A 16,783-nucleotide genomic window follows, 5' to 3' on the forward strand; every position below is an offset into this window, starting at 1 on the left:
TCCAGCCACCGCACATACAATATTCCATCATTCTTCTCTATTCGGATCTGGGGGCTCAACAAATGCATCACCTTCAATATCGTCATTATAAAGAATCTCGAGCGCCTCAGCAAGCGAGAAACCTCTTCTAAAACAAAAAAAGAGAAAATTCGTCCTTTTACTGAGCACAAGCGCCTAGTGTTGCCATATGGCAACACCGACGTTCAAAAGGCCTAAATGAACGTTATTTATTTCACAGCAAGCAGTAAACTCCAAAGAATATATATTTGAGTATTTAAAGCACAACCATACTAAAAAACCAAATTATATATCGTACATTACTGTGTAAAACATACTTACTCGAACTTATGCTCCATTTTTCTTCGTCATTCAGCAAACGACGACTTCCAACACTGCTTACGCCGCAGAATTTAAATGTATTGTTAAAACTGTTGCATTGTAGTGATCTTTACAGTTTTGCGGAACGAAATCTAGTGCTGCCAATACTCTCGCTTCATTGATGTCATGGAATCAACGATTTTAAAAAAGTGTTACAAACGTTGCCGTATGGCAATGCATGGCACTAATGGGTTAATGCAAATGTGCTGCAACTAACATACAATCCAACATTTCTTTTAACTTCCAGGTTATCACTATTTGTAATTTCCAGGCAGTTTATGTAACACTCAACTTAAAAAAAAAAAAATAATAATAATAATAATAATAATAATAATAATAAATAAATAAATAAATAAATAAATAAATATTGCAGAATTACTGTAATCTCTGAAATGGTTTCACAATAGAACACAATCTGAATTTATATGTTATTAGATCTTTGATGAAAAATATGTTGTTTGAAACAAGTTTTAGACTGTGTGACAATAAGTTAGCAATTCTTGCCCGCTGTGCTGAAATACTAAAAACTGAGTAATTATATTTATGTATTACACAATAAATGTTTCTGTAGTTCAGTTTCTTACAATAAGTTCCTTTAATAAGTGGTGACAATGCTGAATTGAATGGAATCTCTGGGAGAATGAATCATGTAAAAATAATTTTCGCAGGTCATCTGGCTTATCTTCAGATATGCAGTTATAATGAAACATCAAGTACAAACGAAGGCACAATTTTTATTTACAATATTATGTACAATGTTCATTAGTGGGAAATGGCCCATACCACTGTTATCTTAGACTCCACTGTCTTGAATACTCCCATATAAACATGGCTCCTGTAACATGCACATTAAGTGAGCGGATCACACCCAGTTGGGGAATTTCAACACACGTGTCCATTATAGGGAGCAGATTAGCGGGAATGCCTTCTTTCTCATTGCTAAATAGGAGAAAAAAATGTGAACCAATAAGAATGTAAATAACTGATATAAACATTGGAAATGGATGACATATATTGCACATACCCCAACAACACAAGAGACTTCTTTGGAAAGTTGTACTCATTGAGCTTAACACTATTGGAGGTTTGCTCTGCTCCTATAACAATATAACCATGTCTCTTCATCTCCAACAAATAGTGTGGCAGTAGAACTGATTTAACCTAAATCACAAAAGAAAGCAAAATATTTGATGACAAGAATTTAATAACCAAACATGTATGCATATATGAAAGCGGATGACATAAAAATTCACTGAATCTGCAGTCCAAAAAATTCTTATTATAGGATTTATTTTTAAAAATGTTAAATACTCAATACATTTATATGAAAAGTGATAAATGATGTGGATTTTTTTCATTCTATTGATTCTTTTCCCCTTACAGTGAATCACAGTTAGCCATTTTAAGTGTTGAATAATTTGTTTTGGATTAGATAAACCACACACAGAAAAGAACTACTACCAAAAGTGTAGCGAAATTAAAAGACAAACATATTACAACTTCCAATTGTACACAATCCAGCCACCTCTACGTAATGCAGAACTGACCACTAGATGTTATGAGAGGCAGACTCGCCAGTTTAAAAGGAGGCTGGGAATAATGTGTTGTCAGTAGACAAACAGTTATAGCAGAATAGATCTGTGAGGAGAGCTCAATGATTATGACATGGACTAGACATTAGATTTCATCGTAGTAACAAATCCATCAGGAGCATTTCACTTCTAAAACTGCCCAAGTAAACTGTTGGTGATCTGATTGTGAAATGGGGATGCAAAGGAAAAACCACAGCTAAACCAAGGCTATAGGCAGACCTCAGAAACTTAGGGACCTTCGAGCACTGTTGAGTGTGGTGGTAAAATAATCACATGAAATCAGTGGTAGAAAGCACTCTTGAGTTCCAAAGTGCTACAAGCAGTCGACCTAGTAGAGTGACTATGTGTAGGGAGTTAAAAATAAAGGGGAACAATGGTGAGCCGCTACTCAAAAGCCACATTTTTCTGTAGGTAATGCTAAGCGACGCTTCATTTGGTGTAAAAAGCAACGGCACTAGAAAGTGAATGACTGGAAACAAGTGATTTGGGGCGATGAATCGTACATACACTGTGGAGTGACGACTCATACATACACTGTGCAATCCTATGGAAACGTTTGGGTTTGGCGAATGCCTGGAGAACATTACCTGCCATCAGGTGTGGTGACAACAGCAATGTACAGAGGAGCTGGTGTTACAGTATGCAGGTGTTATTCATATTTGGAATGTGGTCACCTTATAGCAGTTACAAAAGTGATAAATGTAGAAGGATATGAACATATTTTACAATGCTGTATACTGAGTACAGTAGAGGAATCTAGAGATGATGATTGTATCTGGATGATAATGCATCCTGTCGTACAGCAGCATCTGTGAGGCAATGGTTTGGGCACAACATTCCTGAAATGGACTGGCCTGACCCGAGTCCCAACCTTAACCCAATGGGATACCATAGGGATGAATTGAAACATTGACTGCTCCACAGCCCAGCAACCAACATGCTACCTTCTCTGGTTTTGGCTCTTGAGAAGAATGGGCTGCCATTCCTCCACAGACAATAAAAAACTTAATTGAAAGTGTCTAGGCAGAGTTCAAGCCATCATAAAGGTGAAGGATAGACACTTCACATATAGTTCCTACATATTGTATCTTAGAAATAGACGCTATACTTGCCCCTAAGCATGAGAAAGACTCACAACTACAATACAAACAGATGAGAATCCAAATGAGCATCTCATAATGCATCGCAAAACAATGCCATGACATAGGAAGAAACCTTTTGCTTTTGTCAGGGGTAAATTAGACACTTAAACAGTAAGCAGATGCAGTGAAAATTTGTGTAAGCACTACTTTAAATGAGAGCCGTAAAACTGAAATGTCACATGCCAAAGAAATTGTATGAATAAGCATACTGTGATTCACCAGAATGTCAGGGAAAGAAATTCTCTGTGTAGCAGGTACCCCAATTTGCCTGTAATAATTTATAAGTACACAATTAGTTTCTGCCTTCTATGCCATCCTCAAGTGATTTTGTGATCCTGCAGTAGATACTAGTTGTGAATTACCAAATTATTATAGAAAAAGTGGAAAGAAGCTACCCTTTTTTACTAAAAAGAACAAAGTCAATGGACCTTATCTGTTAACATAATTTAGATTCTGTTTGAGCACCATGTAAACACAGGAATTTACATGTTAAAAATGTTACTAGGAAGGCAAAGAGTATGTGGTGTGCAAATGTTGTTGTTGTTCACAGGATAAAATTAAAACCATACGGTAAGTTGTGAAGGTAGTGTCTGATCAGCAGCACAAGGTCGAAGATATAGTCAGTTGGTTGTAAAAATATTTATGTTACTCATAAATCAGATATATGTACAGTGTTTAACAATCATTTTCTGAGCATTGCTGGTGAATTAAATAAACATTTGGTTTCTACAGGGAATCATATAACTCTCTCGGCAAATGCCTTTCTGAGATTGATGTCTGAAATACTCCTCTGTGATACAGACAAGGGGTAGATTGAGTTAATAATTAAATCACTGAAAACTAAGGACTCTCATGGGTATGATGGAGTGCCTAGCAGAATATTAAAGTACTGTGCTGCACATGTCAGCCCTGTATTTAGCCATATTTGTAATTTTTTCCTTTAGGAATGGTCAGTTTACTGAATGATTAAAGTACTCAGTAGTAAAGCCGCTTTATAAAAAGAGAGAAAGGGATAATGTAGACAATTTTAGACCTATTTCTATGCCACCAGTGTTTGCTAACATTACTGAAAAGGCTGTGTATGTAAGGATAATTGATAATTTTATATCACATAATTTGCTATCACATGTACGGTTCGGCTTTAGAAGTCATTTAACAACTGAAAATGCTATATTCTCTTTTCACTGTGAGCTACTGGATGGGTTAAACAAAAGGTTTTGAATGCTAAGCTTATTTTTTGATTTAACTAAGGCGTTTGATTGTGTTGATCACAAAATATTGCTCCAGAAGTTGGACCATTACGGAATAAGGGGAGTAGCTCGTAATCGGTTCACTTCTTACTTTAGCAACAGACAGTAAAAGGTTATTATTCACAATGTTGAGAATGGCTGTGTTATGGGGTCTTAGTGGAAGACGGTCAAGTGGGGGGTGCCCCAGGGATCAGTGTTGGAGCCACTCCTATAACTTATTTATGTAAGTGATATGCCCTCTAGTATTACAGGTAACACTAAAATATTTCTCTTTTGCTGATGACACTAGCTTGGTAGTAAAGGATGTTGTGTGCAACACTGGCTCGGCTTCAAATAGTGCAATTCATGACATAAGTTCTTGGCTTGTAGAAAATAAACTAATGCTAAATCGCAGTAAGACTCAGTTTTTACAGTTTCTAACACACAATTCAACAAAACCTGACGTTTTAATTTTACAGAATGGGCATATGATTAGTGAAACTGAACAGTTCAAATTTCTAGGTGTTCAGATAGATAGTAAAGTATTGTGGAAAGCCCACATTCAGGATCTTGTTCAAAGATGTAATGCTGCCATTTTTACTATTCGAACGGTACCTGAAGTGAGTGATCATTCAACACGAAAATTAATCTACTTTGCTTATTTTCATTCGCTTATGTAGTATGGTATTACATTTTGGGTTAACTCTTCCCGTTCTAAAAGGATATTTTTGGCTTGGAAATGGGTGGTTCGGGCAATAAGTGGTGTAAGTTCACGAACCTCTTGTCGACCCCTGTTCACAAGCTTGGGTGCTTTGACACTGGCCTCTCAATATGTATATTCCTTACTGTCATTTCTTCTTAATAATATTAGCTTATTCCCAAGAATAAGCAGCTTTTGCTCTGTTAATACTCGGCAGAAATCAAACCTGCATCTGGATCGGACTTCCTTAATTCTGTTGCATCCATTTTCAATAAACTACCACTAGAATTCAAAAATCTTAGCAGTAATCCACACGCTTTCAAATCGAAACTGAAGAGTTTCCTGATGGGTCACTCCTTCTATTCTGTGGAGGAGTTCCTTGAAAAATTAAGCTGATTCTTGTTGTATTGTTGATTGTGTTTACTTAAACTTATGGATTGACTTTTTTCAGGTTCGACTTTTTTCAGGTTCATAAACATTTTATTTTATCTGTTATTACTTTTATGTTGCAGTTTCATGTACTGACATGTTCCATGACCTTGGAGATTTGCTCCTCAATTTGGTCCTATGGAACTTTGACGTGTAACTAAATAAATCTCAAATGCATTTTATTAAAAGGTTAAATGTGTCACTACTGGTGGTCATTCTGAACAGATAAGAAGCCTAATCAAAATTGTGTGTCATTAGTGAGGTGTTTTTCTGTGGCATGTTTCTGGTATTTATGGAGCATTTGCTGTTAAGAGGAGTTGGAACATCCTATCCCGACAATGTTAAATTTAGTGACTTGGCTTCCCTGTATTTCAGGAACCACTGTAGCCACTGACATAAAACTTTTACAGGACATTAAACTGTTTGTTCTGAGTCTACTGAACAACAATAACTGCATTTCAGCCACTGCCTTCGGAAATACAATTTTTTAATTATATGATTAAAATTATGTGTACTTTTTTGTATGCTATCCTAAATAATTTTAATTAAATAAAACATTATGTTCTTCTTTTAGTTCAGTAGACTCAGGATATGTATGTTATTATTCCCTGAAAATGTAAATACTCTACTCGAAGTGGTTTCTGAGATTTAGGGAAAAATGCAACAGAAAATGTAAATTTTCAGGAACGGCTTCTAAAGTTTCAAAAAAGACTGTAACTCACTTAATATATGCTTAGTTTTTTTTATTTTTAGTCACTCAGAAGCACCCTGCGCCGTACTGTATATCATCCTCTTTATCTTTTTCCAAGTTTTTTCTTCTTTCTGGACTCCTCAGTGGCCAACCAAGGAGTCCAGAAAGAAGAAAAGTGGCCAACTGTGCTGTGTACTCTGCTTTATCAATGCAAACCTTGTCCATCCATTCAAGAGAAGGATTCAGAGAGAAGTACAGCGGGGTGTTAAACACAGCTAAATGTGTGTTTGGTCATCAAGTCGATTTCCTGGGTCACTGAATATCTACATCAGGCTTATTACCACTCACTGAGAAGGTTGAAGCCATATTGCAATTACCCAAGCCATCTACAATAAAAGAGCTATGCAGGTACTTAGGAATGTTCAATTTTTACAGCCGTCGTTTACCACGCTCTGCTGAACAACAGGCGCAGTTGAACGCAGCACTGGCTGGTCCCAAGGTTAAGAGCAGTCCTATAGTACAGTGGACCGTGGAGATAAATGCAGCTTTTGAAGCAACCAAAAAGAGCGTAGCACAAGCAGCACTGTTGGCGCACCCCAAGCTTGAAGCCCCGCTGGCATTAGTGGTGGATGCAACAGCCATTGGTGGAGCCCTCCAACATTGGGTGGATGATGACTGGCAGCCGCTGGCTTATTTATCGCACAAGCTGTCACCTGCACATATGATGGAGCACATATGATAGGGAACTTTTAGCCATATATCAAGCAATCAAGTACTTTTGACCACAGGTGGAGGCACGAGAGTTTGTGATGTACACTGACCACAAGCCTTAACATATGCCTTCAAGAAAAACAGCAATACTTGCTCTCCATGGCAGTACAGCCAACTTGAATTTATTAGCCAGTTTAGTACAGACATCCACCATATGTCAGGCATCGCTAATGTGGTTGCAGACTGTGGCTAGTGTCTCACAGCCTGTGGACATGATGGCACTTGCCAGGGCACAACAAGAATATACCAAGCTACACACCATATGGCTTGACAACACTGCAGAACTCAAGTTACAGCAAGCCGACATTCCTGGTGTGAATATGAAATTGTATTGTGAAGTGTCACATGACAGATCACACCCTTTTGTTCCCGTTGCATTTTACAGGCCGGTGTTCGAATCCTTATATAATCTTTGCCACCCAGGAGTCCGGTCGACATTCAAGCTAGTGTCTCAAAGGTTCATGTGGCCAGGGATAGAAAGAGACTGCTGCGAATGGACGAGAACTTGCCAGCATTGCCGACTTTGCAAAATCACTCGCCACATTCATTCCCCAATAGGAGAGTTCCCGGACACTTCTTCACACTTAGCCTATGTTCATCTTGATGTGGTAGGACCACTTCCTCCATCGGATGGCCAGCATTTCATATTCACATTGATTGACAGATATACGCGATGGCCTGAAGCAGTACCTAAGGACAACATCTCCGCAGAAACACTAGCCAATGCTTTCACATCAACCTGGCTGGCGAGATCACCACCGACAGAGGCCAACACAGTTCACACAGTTGGCGAAGTTTGGTGGCTATGTCCATCACAAAATGACAAGTTATCATTCCGACCAGCAATGGCATGCTTGAACGTTGGCATCAAACGCTGAAGGCTGCGCTAATGTGCCATGGGACATCTTGGATGTCTGCACTACCCATAGTCCTGCGCTGGGTCTACGAGCCACATACAAACCAATATAGAGTCCTCGGCAGCTGAATTGGTTTATGGCGAGACTCTGTGCCTACCTGGGGAGTTTGCTGACACAGGCCTACTGTTAGAAACGGATGACCAACCAGAGTTCCTTTGCAAGTTACGGGAACATGAAAGCCAAATCAAACCCACAAAGGCCTCCAGGCATGGTTGTCCAACAATTTTTGTGCATAACAACCTCGAAAGCTGTTCGCACAATATGTTACGTACAGACTGCTCCAAGCCACCACTGCAGCCACCGTATACTGGACGCCATAGCGTACTGCGCAGACACACACACACACACACACACACACACACACACACACACACACAATGGTCATCATAGTAAGTGGCAAACAGGCCACTGCGTCTCTTAGATGAGTGAAGCCAGCTTACATTTTCAAGGAGGCATCACCCTTCTTATGGTCAAGAGCTCAACATCTGACAGACGCAACACCTCTACTTCCAGCACCGCCGCCACAACAGTTTGATGCAGAACCTACACGCACCACCCGCTCTGGATGACATGTCCGCTTCCTGGCCAGGTTCAGAGAAGATGCACCACGCTCCGCTTTCACCAAGAGGGCTCCTGTAGCGACCGCTTCTTACATCAACTGCTGTGTCCGCACATGTTAGTTCCGTTCGCGCCATCCGTAGATACAGAATTCAGTGATTGCACAGCAACAACTGAATGGTGTAAACCAACAAGTTCAAATCCGCCACTTGGAGCACTAAATAATGTTCTTGCCTACTCCCTGGAGTTACAACTTTTGTTTTTATGTTATTCTGTTCCTTAGTTATTGTTTTTGTTCACAAGTTACCTATAGCAACTGTGCTTCTTTTTCTGTAATACCAAGTAATAAACAGTTTAAGTATATTCTCAGCGCGTGTTTGAATATTTATTAAGTAAGGGTAGCTCTAAATGATGAAAATATATCCGTCAATGAAATAAAAATCCGAAAATGTGAAAAAAAAAATTCTTTTTCGTTCTATCTCCCATTAACAGATAGGGATGAAGAATTACAATCTACTGCAACTTCATCTTCCTAATAATACTGTTGAGGTCAATATGACCCATAAGGACATCTGAAATATACATCTCCCTTGTTTTTAAAATCGTTATTTTAAAATATTTGACTTTCTTTCTCTCTCTTTGTCAATTGTATCCAATGATGTTTTTTTTTCAGTTTTATATTTACAACTCATTAAAATTCATTTGTGGTTTTGCACTGAGCACCACTGGAGTCTGAAAATATGAAATTTGAAAATAATATTTCCTACTTATTTTTGTACCCATTGTTAGTGTTTCTTACCTCAGCCATTGCTTTGTATTGCCTCAGTCATTAGTGTTTTGACTCAATGTGTCATAGAATTACATTATGAGTGGAAAATGTTTCAGTAGTTTAAAATACAAGCAGTTCTGAATGAAGAACAGGAATTAAGTGAAATATCATCTAATGGCAATGGAGAGATTGATTTCTGAAGGCAGTAAATAAGCTGAAGATTTTGATGATGAAACTATTGTTCCTCGAAATTGTCAACATCTCAAATCAGAATATTTTTAAGTAAGTATATTTCATCTATCCATTTACAACAGTAGTAACAACAACAACAACAATAATATGTAAGTAAATGTGTGAGATAGTAATCCTGTTGATTACTTAGCTAGAAATGGAAAATAAATGTGGGGAAAAAAATGCTAGGAAGCCAGCATGAAACATCTTGAAGACTGCTCTATGTCCATTGTGGCATAATGTAAGGAATGTAAATACTGTGGAGTCAGCATTTGACTTATTTATGAATGATTTTTCTGCGTGCAGAACAAGCCGTAGCAAGAGCAAGAACTGCAGCTTCATTCATTCCCCAAAAACGGGGAAGATAGTGACAATATAGAGTACCATGTATTTCACAGATGAAATAATGAAACTGAAACAAAAAAACCTTCTACGACATCTAGACTATAATGCAACTAAGTCAAGTGTAGACACAATGGGCAAATTAGTCAATACCTACACTGCAAAATGTATGACAAAAAGATGGGCCACAGTTATTTTTGATGATGTTTTGTATATTAGCGCCCTCAGTAATTTCATAATTTGGCTGGACTTAAATCCTGACTGGAAGAAAGAAAACCACTTCAAAAGGAAAGAATTTGTTCTTGGACTGAAAACAGCTCTAGTACAGAAAACCAAAATTTGACAGTGAGGTTTCTTTTCTTCTTCAGCACAAGTGTAAAGGGGAAAGGGAGAGGAAAATGTGGACACTACTCGCTATGAGAAGGGTTTCTTAATATTAAATGTAAGAACGTTTCTGGTAAAGTATGAATATAACATGTGTTTATACACATAGTTTTTCTGTTTTCAATTCAGTAATTATGTTTTTATGTCAGTTCATTAAAGGAAATGAAACACAGACAATATAACCTGTGTAAATTAATTGGGGTCTTTATGACCCCAGTGATACTTAGTGAAATAACAAAATGTGGTGGTAAAAGGGTTAAGCTTGTAAAAAATTATATAGTGACTATGATTTTCTTTCAGTGTTTTGTCATTTCTCACTAACTTACTGGTGCTAATGCATACTGGTTTTCAAGTCCACATACTCCTTGGTAAGGTACAACGCCCCCCCCCCCCCCCCAAACAAACAAACACACACACACACACACACACACACACACACACACACACACACACACACACACACCACTTACTTTTAATGTCTGGTTATGTGCTTCATAGATTCATAAACACATTCAAGGGAAAGTGTACCATATTTGTTGTTTCACTTCAATAAGGTGAAGAACCATACTCATGAACCAAATTACACAGAGCAACAAATAAACATGCAAAACTAAAGTAAGTGTATCAAAGTTCCCACCAGGGAGCACGTGATAAGTGAAAAAGCAGAGCATAAAAGTCAAAATTAAGTTTTAAATAGACACCAATTCTCCATCCTCAACCCAAATAAACACTCCATGCATACCTGGGGGAATACACCAGTAACAACCTGCAGAATGTCACATTGATGAACTCATGGACATGCATTCTAAGTGGCCACTTGTTGATGGTGATGATGATGTGATAGTTGCAACAGATAGTGACATGTTTTATCTAGTAATAAAATGCATACATCATAAAGTAATACTTGTTCTCTGACTGGTATCATTAAATCTTTCACGTCACTAAAGAAAGTTGTCAATAATAAACACTGGAGAGTACTGGGTAGAATACAATAATTGTTTGATTAAAGGTAACAGCTCACCATACAACAAAGGTATTAACAAGCACAGAAAGAAGAATGAAACTATTATTAAGCTTTCAGGCAATGTCCTTCCTCAGAACAAACTGACAAAAAACATTCGCACACACTGAAATGCGTGAAAAACTGCCACATCATTTATGATGTTTAAATTCATTACTTCTGTGCTACTAACTCTATTCACAGTAAATTTCACACACAGTATCCACACATGCAGTGAAATACACCTCAAATTTATTTCATAGTACCACATGTAGTTAAGGAGATATAACATCATAAACACTGAGATCTACGAAAATCTGCCGCATTTTGCATGACATTTTAATTTATTACTTTTTTTGCTACTACCTCTATTGATGATTGATGACACATTTTGTAGATCGTATCCACCTACATCTAGACAAATACATCATTCTATGACACACATTTCAAGAGATAAGATGCCCCTTTACTACTAAGACACTCCTACAGTCGAGTCCACTTAAGAAAATCCCTGACACCTTGCTGTGCTTTTGACAGCCTCCAACTGCAAAGTGCAAACAGCTACAGGTGAAAACAATTGCCATCAACAGAGCTATGAAGAGATGCTGCCCTGGAAGTGTTTACAAAAATCGCAATGCCTGGTTTGTCAGATTGTAGTATATACTCACATAATGTTCAATGGTAAAATTTTAGTCACGTTAGATAAATTCTATATTTTCAGATCAAGTTCTATGATCCAAAATGGTTATCGAATTCTTGTTTGTTGTTGTGGTCTTCAGTCCAAAGACTGGTTTGTTGCAGCTCTCTCTGCTTCTCAACCCTGTTTAAGCCTCTTCATCTCCAAATAACTACTGCAACATGCATCCTTTGGAACCTGCTTTGTGCATTCATCTCTTTGTCTCCCTCAACAGTTTTTAATTTCCATATTTCCCTTCAATGCTCCCTTTATGTCACAGAATGTGTCCTACCCAACTGATCTCTTCCTTTAGTTAAGTTACGCCACAAATTTCTTTTCTCCCCAATTCTATTAAGCACATTCGCTTTGGCTACATGATCTACCTATCTAATCTTCAGCATTCTTATGCAGTCCACAGCTCAAAATTTTCTAATCTCTTCTTGTCTACACTGTTTATCATCCACATTTAACATCCAATCAAGGCTGTACTCCAGACAAGCGCCTTCAGAAAAAGACTTCCTAATACATAAATTTATATTTGATGTCAACAAATTTCTCTTCAATACAAATACTTCTCTTGCCATTGCCAGTATACATTTTACATCATCTCTGCTTTGACCATCATCAGTTGTTTACTGCCAAAATAGGAACACTCATATACTACCTCCTGTGTCTCATTTTCTAATCTAATTCCCTAAGCATCACCTGATTTAACTCAACTACATTCTATTATCCTTGTTTTGCATTTTTTGATGTCCATCTTGTATTATTCATTCAAGACATTGTCCATTCTGTTCAACTGCTCTTCCATGTCCTTTGCTGTATCTGATAGAATGACAATGTCAGTGGTAAACGCCAAAGTTTTTATTTCTTCTCCCTGGACTTTAATCCCTTCTCCAAACTTTTCTTTAGTTTCCTTTACTGCTACCTCAGTTTACAAATTGAACAACACTGGTGATAGGCTATATCAATCCTTTCTCAACCACTGCTTCCCTTTCATGCCACTCAACTCTTCTAGTTGCCATGTTGTTTCTGTACAAGTTGTAAATAATTTTTCAATCCCTGTATTTTACCCCTGCTACCTTCAGAATTTCAAATAGTATATCCCAATTGACATTGTCAAAAGTTTTCTCTACATCTACAAAAGCTATAAATTTAGGTTTACCTTTCCTTAACTTATCTTCTCAGATTTGTCGTAGTGTAAGTATTGCTGTGTGTGTACCTACATTTCTCCAGAATCGAAACTGATCTTCCCTGAGGTGAGCTTCTACCAACTTTTCCAGTCTTCTGTAAATAATTCATATTAGTATTTTGCAATCATCATTTATTGAACTGATAGTTCGATAATATTCACACCTGTTAGAAATTGCTTTCTTTGGTATTCAAATTATTAAAGTCTTAGGGTATTTTGCCTGTCTCCTACATCTTGCATACCAGGTGGAATAGTTTTGTCATGGCTGGCTCTCCCAAGGACATCACTAGTTCTGAAAGAGTGTTGTCTATTACAGGGTCTTGTTTGACTTAGGTCATTCAGTGCTCTGACACTTTCTTCTCACAGTAAAGTATCTCCCATCCCATCTTCATTTACATCCTCTTCCCTTTATACAATACTGTCTTCAACATAATTTCCTTTGTACAGACCCTCTATGTACTCCTTCCATCTTTCATCATTTCCTTCCTTGCTTAGTACTCGTTTTTCGCCTGAGCTCTCGATATTCATACAGCTGCTTTTCTTTTCTCCAAAAACCTCTTTAATTTTCCTATAGGCTCTATCTAGCTTCCTCTAATTAAATAAACTTATGTATCCTTACATTTGCCGTCTAACCATTCTTGCTTATCCATTTTGAATTTCCTGTTAATCTCAGTTTTTAGACATTTGTATTCTCTTTCACCTGCTTCACTGTTATATTTTCTCCTTTCATCAATTAAATTCAACATCTCCTGTGATATTCACAGACATGGCACTGGCTTGTTACCTATTATGTCCTCTGCTGCATTCACTCACTGTTTCATCTCTAAGCTACACACTGTGTTACTTACTCCAATTTCAGTCAATCATTGGCAAAAGCTTCCTCTGAAACTCTCAATATCATCTGATCCTTTCAACTTCTACCTATTTGCAGTTTCTTAAGTTTTAATGTACAGTTCATAACCAATAAATTGTGGTCAGAGTCCACATCTGCCCCTGAAAATGCCCCACAGTTTAAAATCTGGTTCCAAAATCTCTGTCTTACCATTATAGAATAAATCTGAAACCTTAAAGTGTTTCCAGGTCTCTTCCATGTATAGAACCTTCTTTCACGATTTTAAACAAAGTGGGTCTTGGCTTTGTGTTTATCTTGGCTACAATAATGCATTCACTATGCTGTTAGTAGTGGCTTACCGCATTCATTATTAGGCATACTTCTGCATTACCCTTATCTGTTTTTGTATTTACAACCCTTTACTCAACTGACCATAAGTCCTCGTCATCCTGCCATCGAACTTCACTAACCCCATTTACTTACTTCAACCTATCCATCTCCCTTATTAAATTTTCTAGCCTACCTGCTCAATTAAGGGATCTAACATTCCATGCTCTGACCTATAGACTGCTACTTTTGTTTCCCGACGATATCATCCTCCAAAACAGTCCCAACCCAGAGATCCAAATGGGGGACTATTTTATCTTCGGAAAATTTTACTACGAGGATACCATTATCATTTAACCATACAGTAGAGCTGCATGCCCTCAGGAGCTGTAGTTTCCCTTTGCTTTCAGCCATTCCCAGTACCAGCGCAGCAAGGCTATGCTGACTGATATGTTGCAAGACCACATCAGTCAATCATTCAGACTGCTGCACCTGCAACTAGTGAAGAGGCTGCAGCCTCTCTTTAAGAACCATACCAGTGTCTGGCCACACAACAGATACCTCTCTGTTGTGGTTCCACCTATGGTACGGCTACTTGTATTGTTGAGGCATACAAGCCACCCTGTCATGGCAAGGTCTATGGTCTGCTGTTTGTTGTTAGTTAACTAAAACACTGTTTGAGGCACACTTGCTGCAGATAAGTTAACTAATGACTGTCTTTATATAATAAATAATTGGATTTGGTACATTCTACTGTGAACTCAGATATTGTACAAATTAATCTACTTACTTCAATAATATTTAGCCATCTCTCAGCTGAAACACTTAAATTTTGGAATTGCTTGTCTTCCAGGTATTTCAGATTACCAATAACATACTGAGCAATTCCAAAGACTTCACATGTTCTGCAGAGCCCACCCAAGTTTGGTGCACGGTCAATGAGAGATGCAATAACTATTAGGCCCTCCTGGGCAACAGCCTTTTTGTCTTGGAGCATAGTTTCTGAGAATACACTCAATGAATCTGCATCATGCAACATATACTTCCAAGGAATAACTTTTTTCTGCACATTATTCATTTCTTCGATGACACAGTCTTCTTCAGGCTGATCTGTAAAATTGGTAATTTAGTAACAACACATCTGTAAAGTAACTGAATGAATAAGACTCACATTTTCATAGTAAACACAAATACATGGGAATATCAAAGTCATAAATTGTGTATGAAGTACAGAAATGGCTAGAGCACTGGAGTGTGTGGCCAATATGCATGGTCTTTAGCTGGTTGTGGGCTAGAAGAATGATGGTCAACAGACATTGAATAGCTTAGTAGAAATAGTGGAAGATAATAAGACACTACCTCACCCTCACCTAATGACATAGTCACTTGTTCGGGGTGTATGGCCTCATGGGTTTCATGGGATTGAGACTGCTTGCACAAAGTTACATAGTCGCACATTATCCAGGAATGATGCACCTCCTTTACTCTCCACTACATCTTGTGCAGTGTTTCCTTATATGCTTAGTAGGGCCACATGCCTGTGTGGTCACACTTGGTGTGTGCATACCCATATGAAGGTCAGTGAGGGAACCACTGATTGAGTGAAACCAAGCTCCATGAAAAGTGTGCAATGTAGAAACAGAGCCACTCACGTGGCTTCACCATTTGGTATCAGTTCTCTAGAAATGATCATCCAAATCTATGGCTAAGCTTATAAATTGTTTCGGCATTGATCCAAAAAAGTATGCATAGTTCTTTAATATAATAATATAAGCTAATTTTAATTTACCAAATACTGTTGATGGTAAAAACTGTTTTAATAATTTGGTCAACACTATATTTATGTTAAATTAAAAGGACAGATTGCTGCTCAACATATTCAGGAAATCTTGAGTCGCAGACAGGCACAAGACTGCTATATGTATAAGTTTTCAGCCAAAAGGCCTTCTTCTGAATAAGAAAACACACACGCACACACACATATTCACAGAAGTATATCTCACATGCACATGACCACCGTCTCTGGCCTCTGAGGCTTGTGTTTGTGGTGTGTGTGTGTGTGTGTGTGTGTGTGTGTGTGTGTGTGTGTGTGTGTTTCTAATGCAGAAGAAGGCCTTTTGGCTGAAAGCCTAAATTTATATTTTAAATTTAATTTCATTGTGCCTGTCACCAACTCAGTCTCTACTCTATCTGGTAGCAATCTACCCTTTTCGTAATACTGTCATTATTCCATCCTGGACTTTCCTTTGCTTGATTTTACATTTATGTTAGTTACTTAGTAGATCATTTGCACAGTTGCACATTTTCTATGAAAAGAATGAACTTGCAAATTGCAATTACAGTTCCACAACAACTGTAAAATATTCCAGAATAAATTAAAATTTGTGCTGGACCTGGACTCAAACCTGGATTTCCCACTTGTCACGAGCAGTTGCCTTAAGCATTTTGGTCATCTCGACACGCTTCCAGGAGTAGCCCACACTTCCATGTATCGTGGTTCAAATGGCTCAGAGCACTATGGGACTTAACTTCTAAGGTCATCAGTCCCCTAGAACTTAGAACTACTTAAACCTAACTAACCTAAAGACATCACACACATCCACGCCCGAGGCAGGATTCAAAC

General features: G+C 38.0%; 1 protein-coding gene across 1 annotated transcript in view; it reads right to left on the reverse strand.

The window, feature by feature from the left end:
- Positions 1-869: 869 nt before the first annotated feature.
- Positions 870-16,783, reverse strand: part of LOC126195129 (probable methyltransferase TARBP1) — a 136,782-nt gene continuing 120,868 nt past the window's right edge. The window contains exons 9-11 of the mRNA XM_049933625.1: positions 14,951-15,270; positions 1,403-1,539; positions 870-1,317 (exon numbers count right to left, since the gene is read on the reverse strand). Coding sequence (XP_049789582.1) covers positions 1,167-1,317; positions 1,403-1,539; positions 14,951-15,270 — 608 coding nt within the window. The 3' untranslated portion in view covers positions 870-1,166. The remainder of the gene's footprint in view (positions 1,318-1,402; positions 1,540-14,950; positions 15,271-16,783) is intronic.

This window comes from Schistocerca nitens, chromosome 7 (assembly GCF_023898315.1).
Source record: "Schistocerca nitens isolate TAMUIC-IGC-003100 chromosome 7, iqSchNite1.1, whole genome shotgun sequence".
Classification (NCBI taxonomy): domain Eukaryota; kingdom Metazoa; phylum Arthropoda; class Insecta; order Orthoptera; family Acrididae; genus Schistocerca; species Schistocerca nitens.